Here is a 24,151-nt window from a genome sequence, read left to right as displayed (position 1 = left end):
TGTCCCCTCTCTCCAGCTCTGAGGCTCTGACCCCTGGGCCTCACGATGAAGGGAGAACATTCTCCCACCTGCGGGAAGCTGCCCGGGCCAGCACCCACAGCACGACAGCTTCTCCACGGCCACATGGCACCGTGATTCATGCCCTGTGCAGAATCTGTGTCTGAAAATGCTGAATGTCGAGAAGGAACCACAAAAGTACGCACCAAGACAGAAATAGGAGGACACAGATGAAACGAGGCTTTTGTTTGCATAGAACTTTCTGCCAGAGACCCCAAAATACGGAGGCGGGGAGGCAGAGAAGAGTGGAGGCAGCTCCTGTCCCCGAGCCATCAGAATGGTCCCCTAGCCATCAGAACAGGAGCTCTGCAAGCCTCCCGTGGAGAGCAGGGCCCCGAGAGCCTCTGCCTGCCACACAAGAAGGTCGGGCCCTCTGGGTCAGAAGGTGCCCCTCGTATCTGACCTGAGTCCCTCCCTCGGTGACCGTCACTTTCCTGTTAACCTCCGACCGTGCAGCAGGGGCGGGCCAACTATTTCCAGAAAGGCCCAGAGAGCCAGTGTTTTGGGCTCTGCAGCCTTGGCTGGGGTCTCTGTCACGACCACTCAATTCTGTCTTCTGCAGAGCACAAAAGCGGTCACAGACAATATGCAAACGAGTGTGTGTGGCCCTGTGCCAATAAAACTTTATAAAATCAGGCAGCCGTGAGATTTGCCCCTCGAGCCATTGTCTGCTGACCCCTGACCCTGAGAATGGTTACTCACACCCAAAGCCCCCGAGTTCTGTCTCCAGCGCCCTTTCCCTGTCTACTGCCCTGTGCTCCAACCTGGCCTCTGGGCCAGTTTGCAATCTCTGGGAACAGGGGCGGCCAGATTTAGCAAATAAAAGTACCAGATGCCCAGTTACATTTGCATTTCAGGGAAACAACAGCTTTTTTTTTTTTTTTTTTTTTTTTTTTTTTGGATAAGAATATCCCATGCAGTAGTTGGGACGTACTTACACCAAAAAAAAATGTTTGTTGTTTGTCTGAAATTAGACAATAACTGGGCATACATTAAAGTAACTGGGCATCCTGTATCTTATCTGGCGGCCCTATCTGGGGACAATGTGGTTCAGCACTTCCCACGGAGACCTCAAATTTTCTGCTCCTGCCTACTGAGGCCCTGGGCCAGTAGTTCTGATAAAGCCTGGGTTGGAGCAGGAAAGAGTAGTCATGCGTCCAAAATGCCAGTGGTGAACTCACTCCGTCGTTGACGAAGCGTGAAGTTGAGCCAGAACTCGCACCCGAATGGGTCCGCCTGGAGATGGCATGCCACCAGCGAGCCCGTCGTCCGGGACGGAGGCCGGGACACCTGTGTGTCCACACCCCACAGGGGAAAGAGGTCTCGTGGGCCTCCCACAGCCAGATTATGAAGGGCAGACGGGGAGGGGGGAACAGAGGGGGAAGGAGGTGGGGACAACACTGGACGACCAGGGCATCTCACCAGCTAATTTACTGGAACCAGTAATCTGCGGCCATGTAACAGAAGGCGACAAACTTAGTGGCTTAAAGCATCACCCACTCATCAGCTCAGTCTGTGGGTCAGAGTGCGGCAGGGCATGGCCGGTCCTCCGCTCACATCAGGGCACCGCGGGGCCGCGTCCCCTCCTGGAGACCCCGGGGAAGCGGACTCTGGTCCCTCAGGGCTACGGGACCCAGGCCCTGCCTCTGTGACATGTGGTCCTCTGCCCTTCGAGACACATCACATCCCTCTTGTGTTTCCAATCTCTCTGCCCCCACCCCGTCTTTCTTTTTGTCTCTGGGTTTAAGGGCACATTGAACTCCCTGTACAATGTGGGATAATCTCCCTATTTTAGGATTAACCGATTAGTGACCTTAATTGTTTGTGCTTCAGCCCCTGTTGTGTCAGGTGACGTATTCAGGACGTGGTATCACACCGTGGTCGCAGCCCAGGGACCAGGGGAGGGACTGCTTGGGGTTCACAGGGTCCCCACGTCCCCCGTGAGAAAGGGTCTCCGTGTGCACCGGACAGATGTGACCCCATCCCTGGAAATGACGCTGGGGACAGCTGCTGTTTGCAGTGGAAAGGCTAGTTCCCAGCATTGGCTGCTCTGGGGCCTCCTGAGGGGTTGTGCCGGACATTCGGCTCCCGGACCCCTGAGGCTAGAGCTTTGTGGTCATTTGAAAGCAGGACGCAGGGTCCCCAGCAGAAACCTGCCATCTCCCCACATCACATGGGCAAAGCGGTAGAAACAGTTTTCCATCTGGAATGAACCCAAGACAAAAATATCCGGCTGAGTGTGGCCCTTTGAGGCTCCTGGTGGTTTGGCTGTTTTGTTTCTACTCGATATGCCTGGAGGTCCTTGCGTCACAGTGATTGGGGTCCAATAACCTCAGTGACGCTGGCGGCCTAATGTCCAGCGGTGGAAGGCCCATGTGACTGCCGGGTCCTTCTTCCACCCGGCACAACGTGCATGTGCCCCACGACACCCCCCCCCCATAAAAACCCACGCCCTGGGAGGCGCCTGACTGCTCAGCTTAAATGTGCACATCACAACATGACCCACGAGCAGGCAGGACTCTGAGACCCGCTGAGCCCAAGCCCACAGGAACCCCCGGGACAGAGGGCAAGGGTGCTGTGAGGAGCTCACCGAAGGAACAGGGGATCACGAGAGTGCTCACTCCGAACGTCTCTGCTCTCGCCAGGCACCTGAGCGCAAAAGCGGGAGGTCCGCACCGCGGGTCCCTGGTTAGATCATTACAATGAAAGCGGGCTCTAACCAGCTTCCCTGTGAAATGTTGTGTTCCCATTAATTACATTTTCTGGTTACCCAGGGATTCAATTTTGTTCAGTCTCTGCATCTACAAAAGCAGGAAAAATAATGGGCCAATATCTTTTGGATTAGAAGCACAGCTAACGAGGTTTCCATGCCACATGCCATCATCCTGTGATGAATGAGAACTTGACGGGGCACAGACCGGGAGAGGTGCCCAGAGAGGACAGCAGGACCCAAGAGACTTCCCTGCCCTCACTCCCCGGCTGTGCTCAGGACGTCAGACCGTCCCGAACCTGTGAGCCCACGGCTGTCGGATGGGGTGGTACGTATACACACAGTACAAGATACACCCTAAGTCCCTCACCACAGTCAGGTGCTACTGTTGCTTTGAGGACTGTCTTCCTGTCCTCACAATGTCAATACTGTGATCATTCTTATACCGCGGACCTCAGTTTCTTCTTCTATATCAAGTGAGCAAAGCCACCCAAAGTCTACTCATTGCTGTGAAAAGCAAGCAAAACAATGCCTGGGGAGTGTGACGCATGCTTTAAAGTACCAGGAAGTGTTACTATCCCCACCCGTCTCTACAGAGCAGAGATGATGGGTACAAGTTTGGGATATTCTCAGATGATTTGCATGCCAGGACATCCCTCAGAGATCATTTCCAAACACTTAAATCCCCAGTGTGGATGAAGTCTGTGCCCTGCCCCACCACCCCCCCCCGCCCCCAACAAGGGAGAAGGCAAAAGAGCATTCCGGAAAACCGTGGTCCACTTCATTCGGGTTTGCTCCCGGTTTCACGTGTCTTCCTGAACAGGTGACCCAGCGGGCTCTTGGGGCAGGAAACGGCGGAGGGACGAGGCTGGCGGTGAGACCGGGTGCTGGAACAGGGGCGGGGGGCAGGGGAGGCAGCGGCTCCCCGGGAGCCGGTGGCAGTGCGGTTCTGTGCCAGCCAGACGCTGCTCTCAATGAAAAGCGACAGGTTCAACAAGCCGGGTCATCACGGGAGAAGCTCCAAGTTCACGGCACGTGGCTGGGTCACAGAGGTCCCGAATTCCTGCAGGGTCCGGGCTGGTATCTGGCTAAAAGGATAAACGTCGGCTCAGGTACTTTTCAATAGACCATCCAGCTCAGCTTTGAGGTCCAGGAAGAGGGGAAAGCAAAAGTCACCGAAAATAAGATTCATCCCAGGGGCAATTGCTTTAATCCATTCCCAAAATGGCTCATAATCCCTCTTTAGTGTAGAGCTTATAAAAAGTGCTGCTTCTCACCCAAGCCTCCTCCTTGGGGATGTGTTAGGAGTAAAGACAGAACAGCTGCTCCTTGCCCGGCCCACAGGCAAAGCAGAGGCCTGTCTGCTCTGTGACGGGGTGGGGGGCTGGGCTGGCTGTCACCTGTCACCGAGCAGCCACCAGCGCGCCAGGCACCGGGCTGTGCTTTTCACGCGGTCGCCGTGCTCCCAGCCCTGGGCGGTGCGACACCCCCACTGCCCCCATCCTTCAGAGGAGGAAACTGAGGCTGGGAGGGAGTGTGGGCGCCGCCCCGGGCCACACAAGCCCTGTTTCGTAAGTGCTGGTGTGAGGGCCACGCAGCCCAGAGAACTGAAAACCAAGATGGAAACGGACCCCCGCACGCCCCTGTCACAGCAGCCAAAAGGTAACAACCCAAATGTGCGTCGGTGGAGGGAGCAGACGACAAAACGCGGTCTACCCCCACGAGGGACTAGTATTCAGCCCTTAAAAGGAAGGAAACGCGGATGCACACTGCAGTGCGGCTGGACCTCAGAGCGGAACGCGCAAGGAAGGAAGCCAGACGCAAAGGTCACACGGCGCATGCTTCCACGGGCGGGAAGTGTCCGAAACAGGCAAATCCAGAGGCAGAGAGCAGACTGGTGGTTGCCGGGGAAGTGGAGAACAAAAGCTAACGGACCCCGTCTGCCTGCAGGAAGATGAAAACGTTCTGGAAGCAGCTAGTAGTGACGGCAATACGACAGTATTGGACACGTGCTAAATGCCACTGAAGTGTAGACCTTAAAATGGTTAGTTTTATGTTATGGGAATTTCATCTCAATAAATTTTTTTTTTTTTAATTGGCTGAGTCTGATCCCTCCTGTTGGCTGAGTCTGGGTCCCTCCTGTTGGCTGAGTCTGATCCTTCCTGTTGGCTGAGTCTGGTCTCTCCTGTTGGCTGAGCCTGAGTCCCTCCTGTTGGCTGAGTCTGGGTCCCTCCTGCTGGCTGAGTCTGATCCTTCCTGTTGGCTGAGTCTGGGTCCCTCCTGTTGGCTGAGTCTGATCCCTCCTGTTGGCTGAGTCTGGGTCCCTCCTGTTGGCTGGGTCTGGGTTCCTCCTGTTGGCTGAGTCTGATCCCTCCTGTTGGCTGAGTCTGTTCCCTCCTGTTGGCTGAGCCTGAGTCCCTCCTGTTGGCTGAGTCTGGGTCCTTCCTGTTGGCTGAGTCTGAGTTCCTCCTGTTGGCTGAGTCTGGGTCCCTCGTGTTGGCTGAGTCTGATCCCTCCTGTTGGCTGAGTCTGGTCTCTCCTGTTGGCTGAGTCTGGGTCCCTCCTGTTGGCTGGGTCTGGGTCCCTCCTGTTGGCTGAGTCTGAGTTCCTCTTGTTGGCTGAGTCTGGGTCCCTCTTGTTGGCTGAGTCTGATCTCTCCTGTTGGCTGAGTCTGAGTCCCTCCTATGAAGTCCAAATATGCTCCATGGCCACCGACATGAATTCCACCCCCTGTGACTCAGTAGGGCCCTGGAATTCCTACATAAGAGGGGGGTCTCAGACTAATGGGAGGGGCTGAGGGAGATCACTGAGGGTATAGCAGGAAGCCCACCCTCCCTGTTGTCTCTCCCCTGCCCTGGACTTCTGTCACTGACAAATGAGTGAAGGATAATAAAGTGCAGGCAGGGCCCAGCAAGAATGCTCACCAGAGAGGCTGTGCCCCAGGCACATCGGCCCCAGACACAGCCCGTCTCCCGGCTGGGGTGCCTGAAGACGCACAGCGCACAGGACACGGGAAGGATGTGCCCGTGCTCCCCAGATGTCCCGCCCAGAACTGCGGCCCGCCATGCAGTGGCCCAGTCAAGTTCCACTGGGAGTCCTGAGGTGCCACTCTGCAGAGCTTGTGTGGCCTTAGGAAAACTGCTGAACCCTGCAGTGCCTCAGTTTACCCATCTGTGAAATAAGACTAATGGTATTTCCTGACCTTGGAGGGCTTTGGAGAGATTTTGTTAATTAAGGTTCCGAACTACTCAGCAGCTGATGGACAAACAGGGAGGATTTATTCACTGATTTTCAAGTCCACTGCCCCTGCCCCACTGCATTCCACACACACGTGCACACACGGACACACACGTACTCCAAACACACGGACACACACATAGACAGATATACACACATATTCCACACGCAAACAAACACAGGCACACATACTCCACGACACACACACTTCCACACACACACGTGCACACACACAGCTTCTTCCGAAGCTATTTTAGCTTCACGGCCACACAGGTTTGGACCACCCTGAGCACAGTACCTGGGGAAGAACAAGCCCCCAAAGTGTCCCTGCTTCTATGTGAAACACGCATTGAACTCATCCACTGCTCCATCACCTTGCACGTTGGGGGCCTTTCTCGAAATGCCAATGTGGGTGCCGAGAGGGCAGGATGAGTGGGGGGTGGGCTTCTCCAAGGGGAGGGGTGGGAGGGGCCTCTGAGGGTGGAAAAAATGCAGAAACAGGGACAAAAAGAAAGGTGTGGGGGTCGGAGCAGGTCGGGCGCTGTCCCAGTGGGGTCTCACGCCTGTCCCCTCCCTAAGAGTAATTCCGAGGGAGAACAGACCAGACACTCACCACACAGCCATGCCTCCGACCGAGGGGCCCGGCTGGGCTGTCTTCCCGACCCGAGCCCCTCCCCATCTGGGGTCTCCCAGGCCCCCCACGGGGGGCTGGCACAGGACCGCAGGCCCTGCTGGGGTGGGGGGGGGGGGCTCCGGCAGGCCTGCTTGCTCCCTGGGGGTCTCTCCATGGCTGCTGGCACCCCCTGTCCCCCTGAACACCCCGGGGTGATGGAGCAGTGCTCCCCCAGGACCCCCCAAGGCTCCCAGCCTGGGGAGGGAAGCCCGAGTCCTGATCTGCCTCCTCCCTCTGGTGTCCCACGAGCACGTGCTGCTCAGCTGTGCAAAACCTGCAGCCCATGCCAGATGCACCGGCTCCGCCCACACCTTGCACCTGGGCTCCCCCCAGAGCCAAGAGGTGGGGAGTCGGCAAGTCACTTAACCGCCGGGGGCCTCGGCGCCCCTATGAGGCACCGGCACGAGAAGACCAGGCACCCTCGTGCCTCTGCCTGGATGCACCCTCCTTCTTGGGCCCACTTCCTTCCTTCTACTCCTCCTTCCTGATGGGGGTCAAGCGTCATTTCCTCCAGGAAGCCTTCCCAATGGCTGCAGGTAAAGCCACAGGCTTCTTCCTCTTGGCTCCTGAAATGTCACTGGTGCCTCTGCCCCGCTCCCCTCAAATGATCCCCCCAGACCAGGGTAGGGTTCTCCCGCGCCCGTGCCCAGCACAGCACCTGCACGCGAGGGGCACTTCACCTTTGTCTGCGGAAGGGAGCCCTCCTGGGCCCCACCAGGCCCAGAGCCAGCCTAGGCTGCAATCCTGGCGACCGCCCGGGTGGCTGGTGCTACAAAATCATAGCCCTGAACTACCTCCCTTGTCACCCTGGACATGGGAACCTGAAGAGGAGACACGGTCACAGTGAGCTTGGGGCTCCGGGTTCCTGAGCATCAGGCTTCCGTGCAGAGAATCTCATTAGCCTGGAAGACGCTGAGGGAAGAAGGAGGCTGCATCTGTGGGGGCTGAAGGAGACCTCCGGGGTGGCAACGGGCAGTAGATCGGCCCGGCGCGGGGCTCTAACCGGGAGCCTGCAAGCGTGCCCTGCAAACCTGCAGGGTGTAATGCCACAGCATCGGGGGGCACCCGGGCGCCTAATGGGGCCGCTCCATCAACATTTTCTGGGAGTTTGAAATGCGGTGTCATAAAAATAAACATGCTTACTCTTGTCTTGCATAATTGGCTCCCTAAAGAATCCTTGCATTCTGAAAGCCACCATGTCCCTCGGCAGGAAGTACAGCTTTTTTCAGCATCTGGGTACAGTCCTGCGTTTTCTCGTCACGAAAAAGAGGGGGTGGGGGAGTGGGGGGAAAGCGAACTCCTGGGTGGGCTCTTCCCCGCCTCGTTATTCCATACTCCGTGCCAAGTGCTGGGACAGGGCTTTCGGCTGAGGCTTTTGGCCACAAGGCTGGCCTTGCAATACGGACACAGGATGCCTCTGCCTGGGAACCGATTCTGTTTTAGAAAAGTCAGTTTTAAAAGAGAGTAGTTGCATGTCAATGGAGCCTATCGGCCCGGGGAATCTCTTCACCTTTGCTAAGACCATCTGGGAGATTGAAACTGTGGCCTGAGGTTTATTTTTGATCGCAGGTGGTCGGCCCAGGAGGGCGGGACTCACGTGAAAGGTGAGCCAGGCTATCTAGATGCTATTTAGGGGCCCGGGCAGAAGCACTTTGGAGCCAGTGGAGTGTCTGCGAAGGTTTTCCTAAGGAAACAGAAGCCGGTGCTGACATGACCTGCTCCCTCCCCCAAATCACCAGTTACTTCCCAGGGCTGCTCCCTGGCCTGCATGGGGACAGTGCTCCCCACCCACCTCCAGGAGGAGAGCGCTGTCTGGGGGCCCCGCGGCCAACCGTGGGGCAGAACTGACCAGCCGCGTTCACTCCTCCGTGGCTCCCCAGCTGGTCCCCAGGAAGACCCGACTTCAGGGACGCTGTCCCCCCCGAACCACGTGGACGGGCTTCTGCTGTCACAAGGGCACACTCCGTAGCCATCACCTTTCCCGCCAGGCTCAGAATACGCGAAGGTCAGGACGTGTCATTTTCACCTCCCTATCCTGGGTGCCCGCGTGTGCTCCGCACAGAGTCGGGGAGGCAGGACACTGGCCTTCGATGCTGGGCTCCAATCCCACGCTTTGCCGCCTGCCTGGGCCTGGTGGATGTCACGTGCCTTAAATACAACCAACAGCCGTGCACTGCCTTCCAGAAAGGTAAGGGCAGGATGTGACGGTGCAGGGGACAAGTGGCAGAGCCCAACAGCCCGGGTGTGAGCCCCGTCTCTGCTGTTCCCTTGTTGTGTCACTTGGACAGATCACCCAACCTCTCCGAGCCTCTGCGGGGAAGAGGACATAATTAAGTGCCTGTGTCACAGCAGTGCTGGAAGGACAAGTTAAGACGGGTCAAGTGTTGGGACAGTGCCTGGAACACCGTAATCAGGCACTCACAATAAGCACTCGCCAATATGCACGTGCCTCCGGGAGGGTGTCCAGCCCACCCCAACTCACAAGCTCTGTCTTCGGACCTTCTGGGGAGGGAGGGCAACTTCCTGGCACAGGGCAGATACGACGACCAGTCGGTGGGCACCCTTTCTCTCCAAGCCTCGGGAGAACGCAAGACCCTCCTCGACACGGAGCTCGAGGAGGCTACCACCAGTCAGCTCTGGTCCCCGGAGTGGGGGGTCTCCTCACCCGCCCAGGTCTGGGAAGTCCCTGCTTTTGACACCAGCAGTTGGAGCGGCCTCTGGGAGCAGAGACCCTGTAGGGCCAGCTGGGCCATGACTCCTGCCCAAGCCCACGGGACCAGCCCGGGAGGGACGCCAAGAGCCCAGCCTCCTCACGGCCCCCTACTGGACACACGGGCTCGGGATAACCGGTAAATGTACTGTCTCCTCGCATAATAGTAACTAGTCACTTCACTTCTTCCTCTGTTCAAACCAGGTTCTTCAAAGCTCCCAGCTCCCCCTGGAACTAACCCCACCTTGGCACACACACGCGGCATCTACAGGCCTGTGCTTACGGACGGCACAGCCCCTTCCATCTACAAAGATGTGCTAAAGCCCTTCGCTCTAAGGTACTCCCTGGGGGTGGACTCCCCTAAACTTGCACCACTGTCCCGCCGGAAGGGAGTCCTCGATCCCAGGTAAGCACAGCTGCCTCCCCCAGGCCCCGTGGAAAGGCCCGTGCAGCAGACAAGGCTCAGAGGCCGGGGGACATTCTGCAGGACCACCTGCCAGCCCCCCCTCCTCCAGTCCCAGGCCACACACTGCCCTCCTCCAGCCCTGGGGGACCACACCACGCTCAGCTCAGCGGGGAGCCCTTCTTTTTTTTTTTTTTTTATGTTTATTCATTTATTTTGAGAGAGAGAGCGAGAGCGTGAATAGGGGAAAGGTAGAGAGAGAGAGAGGGAGAGAGAGAGAATCCCAAGCAGCCTCCACACCGTCAGTGCAGAGCCCAACGTGGCGTTCAAACCCACAAACCATGAGACCATGACTTGAACCGAAACCAAGAGTCGGATGCGTAACCGCCTGAGCCCCGCAGGAGCCCTGAGCCGGGAGCCCTTCTAATGAATGAGTCACATGTTCCCCTTCGTGGTATCTTTGCACCAAGGCAGAACACAAAGCTTTGCTCTCCTTTATCTCTCCAAGGCAAGACACCGTTGACACTCAATAAATGTTTATCAAATGAAAAATGGACAAATAAACAATGGTGTGTGTGCAGTCAGCCCCTTGTTTAGAGCAAAGGGAAGGAGCAAATCCAAACCCAGGGGTGGAATCCTGGACCCCTGCCCAGTGCATTGCCACCGACTTGGTCACACAAGGGGGCTTCTCCGACCGCCGCCCCCCAAAGCCTTGCTGTCTGTGCTTACAGGGTCCTGGGGCAGCAAGGGGGGCGAGAGCAATGTTCACAGCTGCATGATTTGTGCGAGCCTCAAAGAAGAAAGAAGCCAAGCTCCCGTTAACCAGCCAATGGACAAACCAACAGGGGTACGTCCGCAAACGGAATGCCACTCAGAAAGAACACAGAGAACAAAGAGCCACGCTCCAACCCACAGAATCCTCACAGACATGAGGCAGAGTGAAGAAAGCATGTGCGCGATGGCACGTGGTAGGTTTCCACGTTTGAAATGCCCGAACAGGCAAATCCACAGAGACCAAAATCAGATGAGTGGTCGCGTGAGTCTGAAGGTAGAAATGGGGATTGGCTGTGAACAGAACCGGGGATCCCATCGGGGGCGACAGACGCGTTTGCACACACGGCAAATTTACTAAAACTCATCGGATCGTACACTCAAAATGGGGGAATGTTACGGGATATAAATTATACTCCAATAAATAAACATGCGCACACATGCACACACGCGGCAGACAATCCTTCTGCCCAGACTTATGTCATGTGAACCCAACCTCCTCAGTGTGGCCATTCATTCATTTCCGCGGTGTAATTTCACAAGAGCTCTCAAGAGGGGCCTCCGTGGAGTTGCTGACATATTTTTTTTTAATTATTAAGTAGGCTGAATAACAGTATCTGTGTCACAGACATGTTTTCACCCCTTTGTGACATTTCGTCAATTCTTTGCTACAAAACAGTCCCTCATTTAGACTATAAAACTTCTACCTAAAAGTCTGGTTGCCGGAAGGACGCGTGATTCTGACATCAGCTGGGCACAAGGACCTGACGCCACAGCAGGTGGGCCCCTCCAGTTCTGTTTGTTGTGTGTTTGTTTTGGATTTTGTTTTTGTTTTTCCCAAAGGGGCACTGTGTAACATAACCGAAAGAATGAGAGGTAGATTTTATTCAAAACGTGGGAGCCGTACAGGGCAATGGTAAGAACACGAATAGACCTGGGAGTCCATGAAACCTGGGTTCGAGTCTCAGCTCTCAGGGCGCCTGGCTGGCTCAGTCAGTTGAGCGTCCAACCCTAGATTTTGGCCTGCATCATGATCTCACGGTTTGTGAGTTCAAGCCCCACATCGGGCTCTGTGCTGACAATGTAAAGCCTGCTTGGGATTCTCTCTCTCTCCCCCTCTCTGCCCCTCCCCAGCTCGCTCGCTCTTTCTTTCAAAAGGAAATAAATAAACTTAAAAAAAAAAAAATCAGAGCTCTCTTGCTAGCTAGCTGTGTGACCTTAGGCAAATCACTTAACCTCTCTGAGCTTCAGTTTCGTCCTTTGTAAGGGAAGAGCAACCATGCCCACGCTGCAGGGTCATCATGAGGATCCTGAGGACGGGCCAAGAGGATGGGGGTTGGCTGGGTCACCTAGCACAAAGCTTGGCTTGTGACAAGATCAGGAACTGCGGTGGCCTGGCGCCTCCCAGCTAAACCTGAATGGATGGAAAGAGGTCTCCTATCTAATGCAAATTAGACCCCGTGGGTCCAGCCCATGGGGTCACAGAAGCTCACGACCAAATCCAACGTAGAGCCTTTGGAATGACTCAAAGCTCCCCATTCAACAAGCATTTACAGAATGCACGTCCTCGTGCGTGCACACACACACATGCACACACACACGTGTGCACACTCATTCATGCTTGTACACGTGCGCCCATGCACACATAACACACTACAGTGCTTTTCTCATAAAGACCAAAAGGAAACGCAAACAAGCAAAGCCACAGACCATTGCCTTCACCAACTTGAGGCTCACGTCTTGCTGATCTGGAAACCAACTGTGTCCGTCCGCGTTTGACTCCAAATCCTCGGAGCATGGTCTTGGAGCCACCCTACGTGCCAGGGCTGGAAAGTGGGACTGTCCCCAAAAAGGCTGCTCTATTTTCAGAGCTGACCTGATTTATATAAGGATCTGGACGGGTCTTCTTATCCAATAATTATGCACCAGGTCATTTGTGACTGTCACTGATGATGGATCTCATCACATTAGCCACACCGCACATTCACATGCTGCTCTATTTTGCATTCTAAAGAATGTGGCAGAACAACATGGCCACTTTCATAAAGTATTGTTTTTGCCCCTTGCCCCACTTCCACAGGACCCGACCGTCGTTCATTGCAAACACATGGTGCCTACCCGTTACACCTACCCCCCAAACAATCAGATGCCAATCTCTGGCAGATAAGTAGAGGCTATTCGTTCCTTAATTAAGTTTTTATTTTAAGTTAATCGTAGATTTTCACAAGCACTGTACTATGTAATACGGACAGATCCTGCAGCCCTTACCCGGCTTCCCCAGCAGCAACATCTTACAAAATCAGGGCACAAAGATATAAGCAGGATATTGGCATCGCTGCGACCAAGAGGGTCGCAACGATCCCTCGTGCTGCCCTGGTGGAGCCACATTATCTTCCCTCCGACTCCCTGCCCTCTCTCACGCCCTGGCAATGACCACCCTGTTCATTTCACCCTTTGAAGGATGCTGTGGAGCCGCCATATTGCTTGTGGGGCTTCTAGACTGGCTTGTTCACTTAGCGTCCTTCCCGAATGGTCGTGCAGGTTGTTGGCTGTATCGGGAGTTCTTTCATTGTGATTGTTGGGCACTATTCCACGGTGTCAACATACCCCAGTTTGCTAAGCCATTCGCCCCACTGAAGGGCATCTGGATCGTTTCCAGTTTGAGGCTCTGACAAATAGAGCTGCCGTATAACGTGTGCGCCGATCTTCAGGGGAACACGTCTGCATTTCTCTGGCGTGAACGCCCAGAAGCGAAAACCTCAACCGCATGGCAACTCCATGTTCAGCGTTGTCAGAAACTGTCAAATTGCCTTCTAGAGCAGCTGTCACCATTGTGCCTTCCCGCCAGCGGTGTGGGAGGGACTCAGTTTCTCTACGTCCCTGCCAGCGTCCCATTGCCAGGAGTTTTTGTTTCAGCCATTCTCACAGATGAGAAGTGACATTGAACGTCTCTCCCCATGCTTTTCGACTAACTGGTACTCCCGTTTGGAGAGGCTTTCACCTGCTTCTAATTGGATTGTTCAACTTTTTCACTGCTGCGTTTTGAGAGGGGCTTATGTTTTCAGACACTAGCCCTTTGTCAGGTATGCGGTTTGCGAACATTCTCTCCCACTCTGCGATGTGTCTTTCCACCCTCGTAGGAGAGTCTTTCACAGAGAAAATTATAAACCCTTGATGAGATCCAATGTATTAGTTTTTTTTTTTTCCCTTTTATGGATTATGATTTTGGTGGCAAGTCTGAGAGCTTTCTGCGTAGTCTCACATCTTGAATAATTTCTGGGTTTTTTTCCTAAAAGCTTTTCCAGTTTTACATTTTACACGTAATTATGTAACCCATTTCGAGTTAATTTTGCATTAGATAGGAGACCTAATATCAAGGTTCTTGTTTGTTTGTTTGCTCTTGGCTATGAATGTCCTACTGTTCCAGTACAATTAGTTGGAAAATGCTATCTCTCCTCTACTGAATTAGCACCTTTATCAAAAATCAGCTGGGCATATTTGTGGGAATCTATCTGTGGAAAAATCTATATATCTGTTCCTCCATTAAGACACACAGTCTTGATTATGGCAGCTACATAATAAGCCTTGTAATCACACTGATTCCTCTCACTTTATTATTCTTTTTCAAAGCTGTTTTAGGTATTGCTAGTTCCCCTCCCTTCACATATGCATTTTAGAAGAATCTCATCTACGCGTGCAAATGTTTTTGCTGGACATTGATAAGAATTATGTTAACCTTCTATATCAGTTTGAGAAGTGACTTCCTTCCTTGAGTCTCTCTGTCCATGAACATGGTATGGCTTTCCATTATTTAGATTCTTCTTTGATTTCTTCCATCAGCACCACATAGGCCTGGGCACGCGAGTCATGAGCATAACACGATTCGTTAGGTCTACACTGAAATGTCTCGTTCTGGGGAGTGACTGTAAATGCCCCTGCATTTCTTATTTCAGGGTCCAGGTGTTTGTTACCAATAGATGGGAATACGATTCATTTCTCTTGTGTCCTCCAACCTTGCTGAAATCATTCACTAGCTCTAGAAGGTTTTTTTTTAATAGATTACATGAGACTTGCTGTGTGGACAATCCCATCATCTGCAAATAGGGACAGTTCTATTTCTCCCTTTCTGTATGTCTTTTCTTGCCTTTTCATCCTCTGTCCCCTCTGGCTAGAACTTCCAGCACTGTGCTGAATGAGAGTGAGTGAGAGCAGACATCCCTGGCTTATTCCTGATCTCCAGGAGAAAAGCTTCCAGTTTCGTAGCATTAGGTGTGAAGTTAGCTGTGGGCTTTTGTGGAGAAAGTGAGCCTCTGTTCCTACACCTCTGGCAGTTCTCATGGACAGATGCTGAATTCATCACATGCAGAGGCTCATATGGTGTTTCTGCTTCAGTCTTTCATCTGACAGATTGCCTTGACCGACTTTCAAATGTGGAGCCATTTCTGTACCCCTAGAATAAACCCCACATGGTATATGCTTCTTTCCACATACGGTGAAACATGGTTTGCTAATATCTCGTTAAGGATTTTTTTTTTTTATCAGCAGCCAGGTTCTCATGAGGCACGGTCCACCCTTTCTTATTAGACGCCTAACCCTGTGAACACAGCAAGCATCCTTCTGCGGGAGGAGTTTTGTTTTAAGAACTGGTCTTTTCACCTGGAGTTGGAGCTCCCGGTGTAAGTGTTTTTTTTTAAGGTTATTTTTTTTTTAATTTATTTTGAGAGAGAGCATGAGTTGGGGAGGGGCAGAGAGAGAGAGAGAGAGAGAGAGAGAGAGAGAGAATCCCAAGCAGGCACTGAGCCGTCAGGGCAGAGCTCAATGTGGGGCTTGAACCCATGAACTGTGAGATCATGAACTGAGCCAAAATCAAGAGTCGGGCACTCAACTGACTGACCCAGCCAGGCCCTCTATAAGTGCATTGATGTCCACTGGTCTCCAAAGTGCCCAACACACACACACACACACACACACACACCACACACACACACCTTTATCTGGAATAATATTCCTAAACGTCTTCATTAGAACCAGACCTTGGCAATTCACCATTTGTCCTCCTCTCACGAGGCCCGAGGTGGCACAGACTCTCAGGATCACATAGGTGATAAGCGCTAAGTTCAGGGGAGAGAATGAAGGCCTGCCCTCGGGTCAGGTCTGGTGCGCACGCAGTCGGAGAAGCCCCGGGGATGTCTGTCACCCCCGGGTGTGTTCCTTCGGGAGCCGATGGTACATTCCAGCCGCTGCTGGCTCTGGGGCACCCTGGGGCACCACCCTGGAACTGTCCCTCTAGGGGGTCAGCTCTCCCTTCGGAAGGCGACCGGCCTTCTGTCTTATTCTCTCATTTGCTGTCTTAGCCCTCCGCTGGCTGTCCGCTGGCCTGTGACACCGCTGTTACTAGTCAGCAGGCTCCGTCACCCCCTCTTAAGTCCCCAAAAGCACTTCCTTACAACCCAGTATGGGAATGGCTCCAGAAGGTGTGAACCGCCTACCTGCAGGCCAGCTGTCTCTCACTTGGGACGACTGGGCCCGAAGGCCGTTAGCTGTTGCCTCAGCCGTCGCTCAGTGCTCTACCTGCATCACTGGCCTGACCAGGCACAGAGGATGTGGCACGCACAGCAATTGTCCACTGCTGGCCAGCCTGACCTTCCTCGGAGCTCATACTAACGAGTGACGGCACCGAAGTCCCACATTGGTTGGGGGGAGGGGTGGCAGGCTCTGAAACATCTCCTTTTGTCACTTCTGAGTCTCCACAGGACACTGTCCAGTATGACAACCCACAGCCCTCTGAGGCTCCCGAGTCCCAGCCGTGGCCCGTATTCTCTTCCTACCGGACGGTGCTGATCTCTGCTCTGGCTACACTATTTCTACCCCGACACGTATGCCCCCCCATTACTGGAGTGTGGGGTCTTCGAGGGCAGAAACCTTCTTATTTTGGAGTCTGCACGGCACCAGCCCCCAGGCACGCGGGAATCAGGAGCGGACTACAGGTGTGGATGAAATGAATACGAGATCGGGGATCGGGGCGTCATCTCTCGGGTGCACAGACATTTAAGGCGGACGTGTCGGATTAACTAAGAGTCGCCAGGCCGCCCGTGCCACTCCGTGACTCATTTTACGACCGCGTATTTGCAGCTTTCGACCCCCTGTGCCCATTCTGCCCACCCCCACCCCACACTCCAGCAACCACCAGTGGGGGGAAAAAATTCTGTAAGTGAGCGAAGGGCTGGACGCCGATTCGACTTACAAACACCGGATCATCCAGCTGGGCACCTGAAACTAAGATAACGTAGGTCAGTTTTGCCCCAACGTTTTGAGAAAAGGAACACGTGCTACCTGGTCCGGCACAAATTCTGCAGCTCACCGTTGGGACAGGAGCACAGGGGCCAGAGGTGTGTGTGCATCACGACCGCTCCTCAACATCTACCTACCCGCCCACCTGTGGACTCACAGACTGACCAGAACCTTCTCTTTCAAAGGAGCTGCCTCCATCAGCTCCACGTTTTCCTAGTCCCGCGCATGAACCCACTTTCCCGTCCCCGAAAAAGCCAAAGGGAGGGGAGAACGGAGTCCAGTTGTGAGGCCAATAGTTTGCATTTGACCCCAAGCCCACCCTCACCCCACATCTCCCCAACCTCCCTCGGTGGTACCTTCCCCCTCGACCCCACCGCCACCCCTGTGCCACCTGCCTTCATGTTTCCTTCCCATCTACAGCCACTCCTCCTCCCAGACACTTAGATATCGGATACTGTCACTCCTAGCAAACCCGTGATGACTGATAGGGCTCAATAAGGATTGCTTTTTTCCCAAACGTGTCTGCATTCCAATTGTGACTAAATCTCACAGCAAAGAAAAGAGTCTCTAATGGCGGAAATGTGAGCTCCAGGAAGTAGGGTGGAAGAAATGGTGTACCTCTTTGGGGCAGGACAGGGCCTACACCTGAGGCAGGTCCGGCTGGGAATTCCTTTCCCACGCCTCAGAGTTAAGGACGAGTAACCACAGGGCAAGACTTGACGAAGCAAGGGCACGGTGCCAGACGGACACGTTTACTCAGGCGCAGACGTCTCCTGAGCTATTGCTGTGTGCCACGCACTCTTCTCAGGAGGCAGTAAAGGACGAGGCTCAGTCCCTGCCCTCGTGAGCCCACAGTCCAGAGACCAGGGCTGCTCTTCCGGGCAAAGCAGGAAGCCCGAGCACCGGTTTCCAGGGGACACACCCCCTTAGTCTCCAAGGTCCCTGCGCTTCGCTTTCCAGAAGCCCCTGAGGTCACGCACAGGCCCAAGCACTGACTCCCCCGGGGAGGGCCGGCAACAAGACTTCAACAGCCACATGGGCCAGGCAACTGTCCACACGGGGTGGGAACAGAGGGAGGGCAGAGGGGCAGTGGGTCCTGCCACACCAGTGCTCCCTGGCTGGCCACAAAGAAGTGCAGCAAAGGGCAGACGTCCGAGTGAGCGGACAGCACAAGCATGGTGGACGGCAGGCTGGGAGGGCAGAAGCAGGGATGGACCCAGCACGGCTGCCACCAACCTTTCCTGGGGGGTGGGGGGTGGGGGCGGGGAACAAAGTGACACCCTCTGCAGAGTGTAGGCAGGGGACACAAATGCAAATACTAGCCCAGCACCCCCTCCCCGGGTCCCCTTGGTCCAGTGGCAGGACCCTGCCCTTTGCCAACACGGGACTCCCACCCAACCTGCCACCCCTGTTCTGGGCTCGCCTTCAGTGCCGGAGAGGCTCACAGTGATGAGGATCCCCTCCCCCCATAGAGCAATGTTGGGCGTCTGGCTCCTCAGTCTCCCGGAGCCCTGGCCAGAGAGAGAAGACAAGACCCAGCAACCCAGCACAGCTCACCGGGCCGGTCCAGGGGCTGCTGGGACACGATCAGGCAGCTGGCCCCAATCCTGCACCCTCCTCTGGAAGGGGCTTGGGGGGCCTGGCGGTGAAGAAATACCCCACTGTTCCTCGCCGATTGCCGAAGCGCAGAGTGCTGGCCCAAGTGGGGGGCTGGGGCAGCCAGGCCTCCTGCAGGCGATCACATCCGATCCCGCCCTGACATGGCAGGAGAACCGGGCAGCCCGGTCCCCCAACCCCAGGGCCCCCGAAACTCTGACAGGGGCAGGCTGCAGCCTCTGACTTTCTATTAACTGAGACTTAATCTGAGTTACGTAACTGCCGGTCCCCACTCGGGCGGCCTCATGACTCACCGACTCCTTTGAATTCCTGGAAGGGGGTCTTAGAGAAGGGGAGTCAGTGGGCCCCATGGCTGGTCTGCTCCAGCTCCAGCAAGGCCCAGCTCCTGCCTCCCCCTCGTGTCTGACCGGCATCGGGCAGGAGAAACCCTCTCGAGCCAGACTTCAAACATGAAAATCTAGATCAAGGATATATTTGGCTTTCCAAGCTAATCTGTACATCAATTTGGTCTCTACTGACTTGTAGCCCTTTGAAGAAAACTTGGCAACTACTCATATGGAAAGCAGAGGACTCTTACGTAACCCCAGACAGGAGCCCCGGGGCTCTGGAAGGCTCGGGAGTCATGGGTGGGTCGGGGTTTGCTGGTTATTCACTTCATCAAGACCCAGGGTGCAGCTTTTATCCACAGGGTTGCGCAGGGTAGTCTGGGCACAAAAAGCCCAGGGAAGTGAAGGGAAACGTCTTGTGCCAGACATGTTGGTGGTGCCCAGGCCAGCGGGCTGGGGGACGGCAAGGCCAGGCTGGGCTGCCGCAGATCCCACGGACAGCTGAGCCACCCCGGCCAAGAGGACGCAGGACGCAGTGGGGAAGCAGGCTAGTCCCTCTCCGGAGACACGGAGACAGGCGTCTCGGGGAGGCGTGGAGCTGTCTCCGCTGGCTTGCCCTGCTCCCTGCTTATCGCCCTCTTGGATGCACGGAAGAAAAGGAAGCAGGTGATTACAATAAATCAACAGAAAGGACAGACTGGGAAGAGCCCGCCAGCCCCTCCTCCGCTTGGCAGGTGGATCCCCTGGGTGGGCGTGGCATGAGGGGAGGGGGACGCGCCCCCGCGGTGGAGAGATTCGAGCTGCCTCCCAGAATGGCCATTTATTCCAGCATCCCATCCGCGAACGCGCGATGGATTCCGGCTGCGACCAATTTGGTGTCAGCAGCTGGAAATGGGCACGAGCCAGGCTTCACCGGGAGGGCGACGCCTGTGGACAGAGCCTCTGACGCCGTCCGTCCTCCTAACGCCTCTGGCCAGTCCCCAGCTGCCGGAGGACTTTCGAGGTGGGGACGGTGAGGGGCAAACCGCTGGGTCCACGTGCTGGGCCCGAACGTGGTGCCGCGTGCGTGGCCAGCACTCGGGGGGGGCTGAAAAGCACCCCGTGAAAACCGACCGTCACATCGCTTTGTCCCACGCCCACCCCCACGCAGACACACAGGCACCCGGGGCCTTGTGGTGGAAGGACAGACAGAGCGGCCCCCCGGGAGCACAGCCTGGGAAGGACACCTGGCCGATGTCCTGTACGCTCCCAGCCCCTGAGGAAAGCTGCAGCACGGTGGCCTGCAGCCTCCGAGGCCACTTGCAAGGAGGCAGCCGAACTCTGCTGCGTGCTTACTCAGCACCCCTCCGAGCCGGGCTCCACGCTCCTTACTGTCAGAGCTCCGACCCAGCCGGTCAAGCTACGGGCTGCCTTCGACAGACACCTTGATCCGTGCTTGCAGCTCTGAGACCACCACCACCACCACGCAGGCACAGCAACGGCTCCATCCGACTCCGTCCGTTTCCGCCTCGTGAGAGGAAAAGGCTGCTTGCACAGCTCTGGCCGAACACAGAAGCCAGACACCGAGCCCAGACTTCGTCTCGGGAGCCCGAGCAGAGAGCTTCTCGCTCAGGTGACGCCCGGAGCTGCTTTCTGCCACCTGGGCTCCGGGTTCAGCGTCTGCCTGACACAACCAGGTTCCAAGCCTGGCAGCAGGGGTGCCCTGTGCTCGCCTAGGGAGCCACAGAGTGGCGTGTAAGCAGAGACGATGACCGGCTTTCTTCAAGGAAAAAGTGCATTTCCAGCTTTCAAGCAAGCGATCCTGGCTTTGTTACTGCGACCCTCGCCTGGTGCGACGCTAAAAGCACACAGACCCTCCCGGCCAGGCACCTCTCCTGGCCAGGGGGTGGCTCTCACAGACATGACAGAGCCCTCTCCGGTCAGCCTCCAAGACAGGTGACAGGCTGTCCTTAGAGGCACCCTTACAGAAAATCTCTTGTGCTAACACTGAAGGAAAAACAAAAAACAACAACAAAAGGTCAAACTTCAAAATCACCAACAGAACTATTTCCTACAGCAAAATCCCAAGGAGATCTCACTTGGGGATGCTTTAGAGGAACTGCTTTAGTGAATTCTGAACCAACACAGAGGCTTCTTTCCATGGTATTTACTCTCCTCTCCCCTTATCAAAATGTACTAATCTTTCAATCTAGCAACTTAGTAGTAATAATAATAATAAAAAGAAAGAAACCACAGCAGCTCAAATAACTTGCCAGCAGTCGGTCAGAAATGAAGCACCAGACAGGAGCTCGGGAAGCATCTGGGAGCAGGAGGTGAGCCCAGAGCCGGGGCTGGGACCCTCTGCTCTTTCCCGAGGCCTTGCGGGGCTGGCTGAGACCTGAGAGGCAGATGGCAGGGCACCTGGAGGGGGTCACCCGGCAACGCTGCCCTCGATCCATTTTGTCTGCGTCCCAGAACAGGGAGCCTAAACCTTATCTAGTCCAAGCACACGGTATCGATTCAGGCCAGGCCAATACCCAACAGGATTCGCTTCACCGTTAACCTTTTAAAGCCCACACTAGCCAACCAGCCACCGGAAAAAGGAGTGCCGCTTTCCAGAAAAAAAAAAAAAAAGCGGATAATAACATTTGACAATTTTCTCTAGATGTTCTAAACAGTGCTTACCCCCGGGGTGCGGGTTTGTCTCATAAATCAAAGGTAGCTAGACAATGCTCGGCGCGCTCGACAGAGGACACTCTTCCGATTTCTCAAAATCAGGTCGCGCACTTGGGTCTCGCTTAGGCTCACTCCCCCCAGCTTCGATGGGGCGGCGGTGGGGGCGGCTCCGGCAGTAGTCCCAGCACCTACCGGCCCTTTCCTCCCCAGCGCGGGAGCGCAGTGCATCCCAGTGGACAAACTCCAGAACCGCACGCGCTTTCTCCGCCTCCGCCTACGTCCTCCCTGCTTTCGGTTGCAACCCGGGACCCAAACGCACCGGCTCGGCGAAGCCCCCTGGCAGGCGGGCGGACGGTTCGGGGGCGGCCTGCGGGACCAACGAGACAACCGCGCACTCCTGGGCCCTAGGCCGCCCGAGGCACGGGCCGAATGGCTGAGCGCCACGACAAGCGGGCAAAGTTTGCCCAAAAGGGTCTTCCTGAGTACCCCTGCCGCGAGTTCCCGGCTGGACCCCCTGGTGCCACCTGGCCCTGGAGTCCCGACCTAGACAAGCCCCCGGGCGCTCCCGAGGGTGTCTGCGTGGGGGGGGGGGGCTGCCCGCGCACCTCCCCCAGAGCCCCAGAGTCTCCCGCCCCAGCTGCCCGCCAGCTGTGCGCGCCCGTCGGGCCCGGAGGTCACCGGCAAACAGCTGGATCGGCCGCTGGGAGCCCGGGAGGCCCCTGCCCAGCCCTGGGGCCCCGAGGAAGGGTAAGGGAGGGCGGAGTGGCTGTTTGATTTTGGTTTCCTCCAACTCCGCCTGCCCAGCTCTCACCGGGAGCCGGGAGCCGGGAGAGCTCTGGCTTTCTCCGGCAGCCCCGGCACCCGCCCAGGGTCCACGGCCGGCCGGGGCCCCAAGGAGGAGGCGCGCCGGGGCGGCAGGCCAGGACACTGCGCTGCTGGCGCCGGGAGCCGCGGGCTCGACCGGCCGGCCCCGCTGCACGGGGAGCCGGGGCGGGCACCCCTGGCCGGACCCGGACATCGCGCAGGCAGGGAGAGCCGGCCGCTCCCTGCGGGGCCGCGGAGCTCCGGGCTCGGGACTGGCACCCGGACGCGGCTCCCGCGGCCGCCTCCGGCCGCTAGCGGGGAGCGGGGAGGGGTCTCTTTATTCGCAACGTTGAGGAGAGCGCCGCTCCAGCCCAGCCCGGCACCCACGCACCCACGCAGCCACACGCACCCCGGCGCCGGCCGGGTCGCTCACCTGAGTCCTAAAAGCTGTTGAATCCACATGGTCACGTTTCGGGCAGCGGAGCCTCAGACCTTGCTCGCCCCGGCCATCTGCGCGGCGCCCGCGCCCGCTCGCTTCCGTCCCGCGGCGCCGGTCTCCGGCTCTCGGTCCGCCGCCGCCCGGCGCCCGCCGCCCGCCGGCCGCGGGGCGCAGAGCGAGTCAGAGCGCGGCCGCGCGGGGCTCCATGCCGGCCGGCGCGCCGCCGCCGTTGGGGCGCATGGCTCAGGCGGGGCGGCCCGCGGGGGCGCACATCCTCGGGCCGGGGCGCGGGGCTCGCCGCCCCTCCGGGGGCGAGCCGGCGAGGGCGGCGGCGAGGCGGGGGCGCCCACGGCCGGCCCGGGAGGGGCGCGCTCCGGCGCTGCGGCCGCGCGGCGAGGGTCGGAGGAGACGCGGCTTCGCCCTCCGGGGCGGTGGGGAGGGAGGCCGGGCGGCGCCGCGGCGCACGGTGCGTGTCTCGTGGCGCGGCTCTCGCCTCCGGTCCCAGCCCCGCGCCGAGGGGGCGGCGCGGTCCGGGGGTGAGGGCGGCGGCGACGCGGAAGGACGCGGGTCGCTTCTGCGCGCCGCCAGGTCAGGGGGCTCCGGCGGGGGTGCGCCGCCGGCCGGCGCCGCTCAAGTTGGCCGGGGGCTCCGTCTGAGCGCTCGCTCTGCAGACGGCCGCGGCGCCGGAGGCCGGCAGGAGGCGGGCGCGGGAGGCGCGCGGGGCGAGGGCGCCGTGCAGCGCGGGGCGTGGGGACGCGCGGCGGCGGCGCCGCGCCGAGGAGGCGCGCGGGGATCCCGGGGCCCCGCCGCCCGCGCCCACCGCGCCCGCCGCAGAGCCGCCCGCGCCGCTTGGCCGCCTCCCTCCGCGCGTCTGCCTCTCCGCGCGTTCGCCCCCGCCTCCCCGAGCGGGTCCCAACTCCGCCCGCCCGGCCCGGCTCACGTCACCCGCCTTCCCCGCCCCTCGAACTGGAGCCGGAGCCCCCTGCCCGGCGCCGGCTGCCGCTCGCGGCCCCGCCTCGCCTCGCCCCGCGACGCGTCAGGCGGGGCCCCCGGCCGCCCCCCTGCCCAGCCCCTGCCGGGTCTCAGTCCCCACCTTGGGAGAGGCTCCGGAGAGGCCGCGGGCGCGGATTGGACCGCCGGGCGCCGCCGGATGGTGTTGCCACGGTAACCGGATGGCCTGCGAAGCGGTTCGAGGTTCCGACCCGTTTACGGGGGCGCCCAGGGGACCCGGAGAGCTCATTTGGGGAGGGGGCGTTCCCGCGTGAGCCCTGGGGCGGGGGGCGCCTGGAGCGAGAGGCTGCGCAGAAAGTTTCCTCCAGGCGGAGCTGCGCAAGAGGCGCCGCCAGAGTCTGCGAAGCAGGAGGGTTCCTCTTCCCGCCTCCCTGGCCCCCGCCTTGGGCCCCTGCGTTCCAGGTCAGCGCTTAGCGCCTTCTGTCCCAACCCAGCCCGGTCCCGAAT

The 24,151-nt window shown here is 57.5% G+C and overlaps 1 protein-coding gene across 1 annotated transcript in view; it reads right to left on the bottom strand.

The window, feature by feature from the left end:
• The window catches only part of AJAP1 (adherens junctions associated protein 1), a 130,469-nt gene extending 107,638 nt beyond the window's left edge, over nucleotides 1-22,831 (bottom strand). The window contains exon 1 of the mRNA XM_043573619.1: nucleotides 22,688-22,831. Within this exon, the coding sequence (XP_043429554.1) occupies nucleotides 22,688-22,716 (29 nt within the window). The 5' untranslated portion in view covers nucleotides 22,717-22,831. The remainder of the gene's footprint in view (nucleotides 1-22,687) is intronic.
• Nucleotides 22,832-24,151: the final 1,320 nt, after the last annotated feature.

This window comes from Prionailurus bengalensis, chromosome C1, assembly GCF_016509475.1.
Source record: "Prionailurus bengalensis isolate Pbe53 chromosome C1, Fcat_Pben_1.1_paternal_pri, whole genome shotgun sequence".
Lineage (NCBI taxonomy): Eukaryota > Metazoa > Chordata > Mammalia > Carnivora > Felidae > Prionailurus > Prionailurus bengalensis.
The sequence above is the reverse complement of the archived record's forward strand: the minus strand, read 5'-3'. Positions and strand labels throughout refer to the sequence as shown.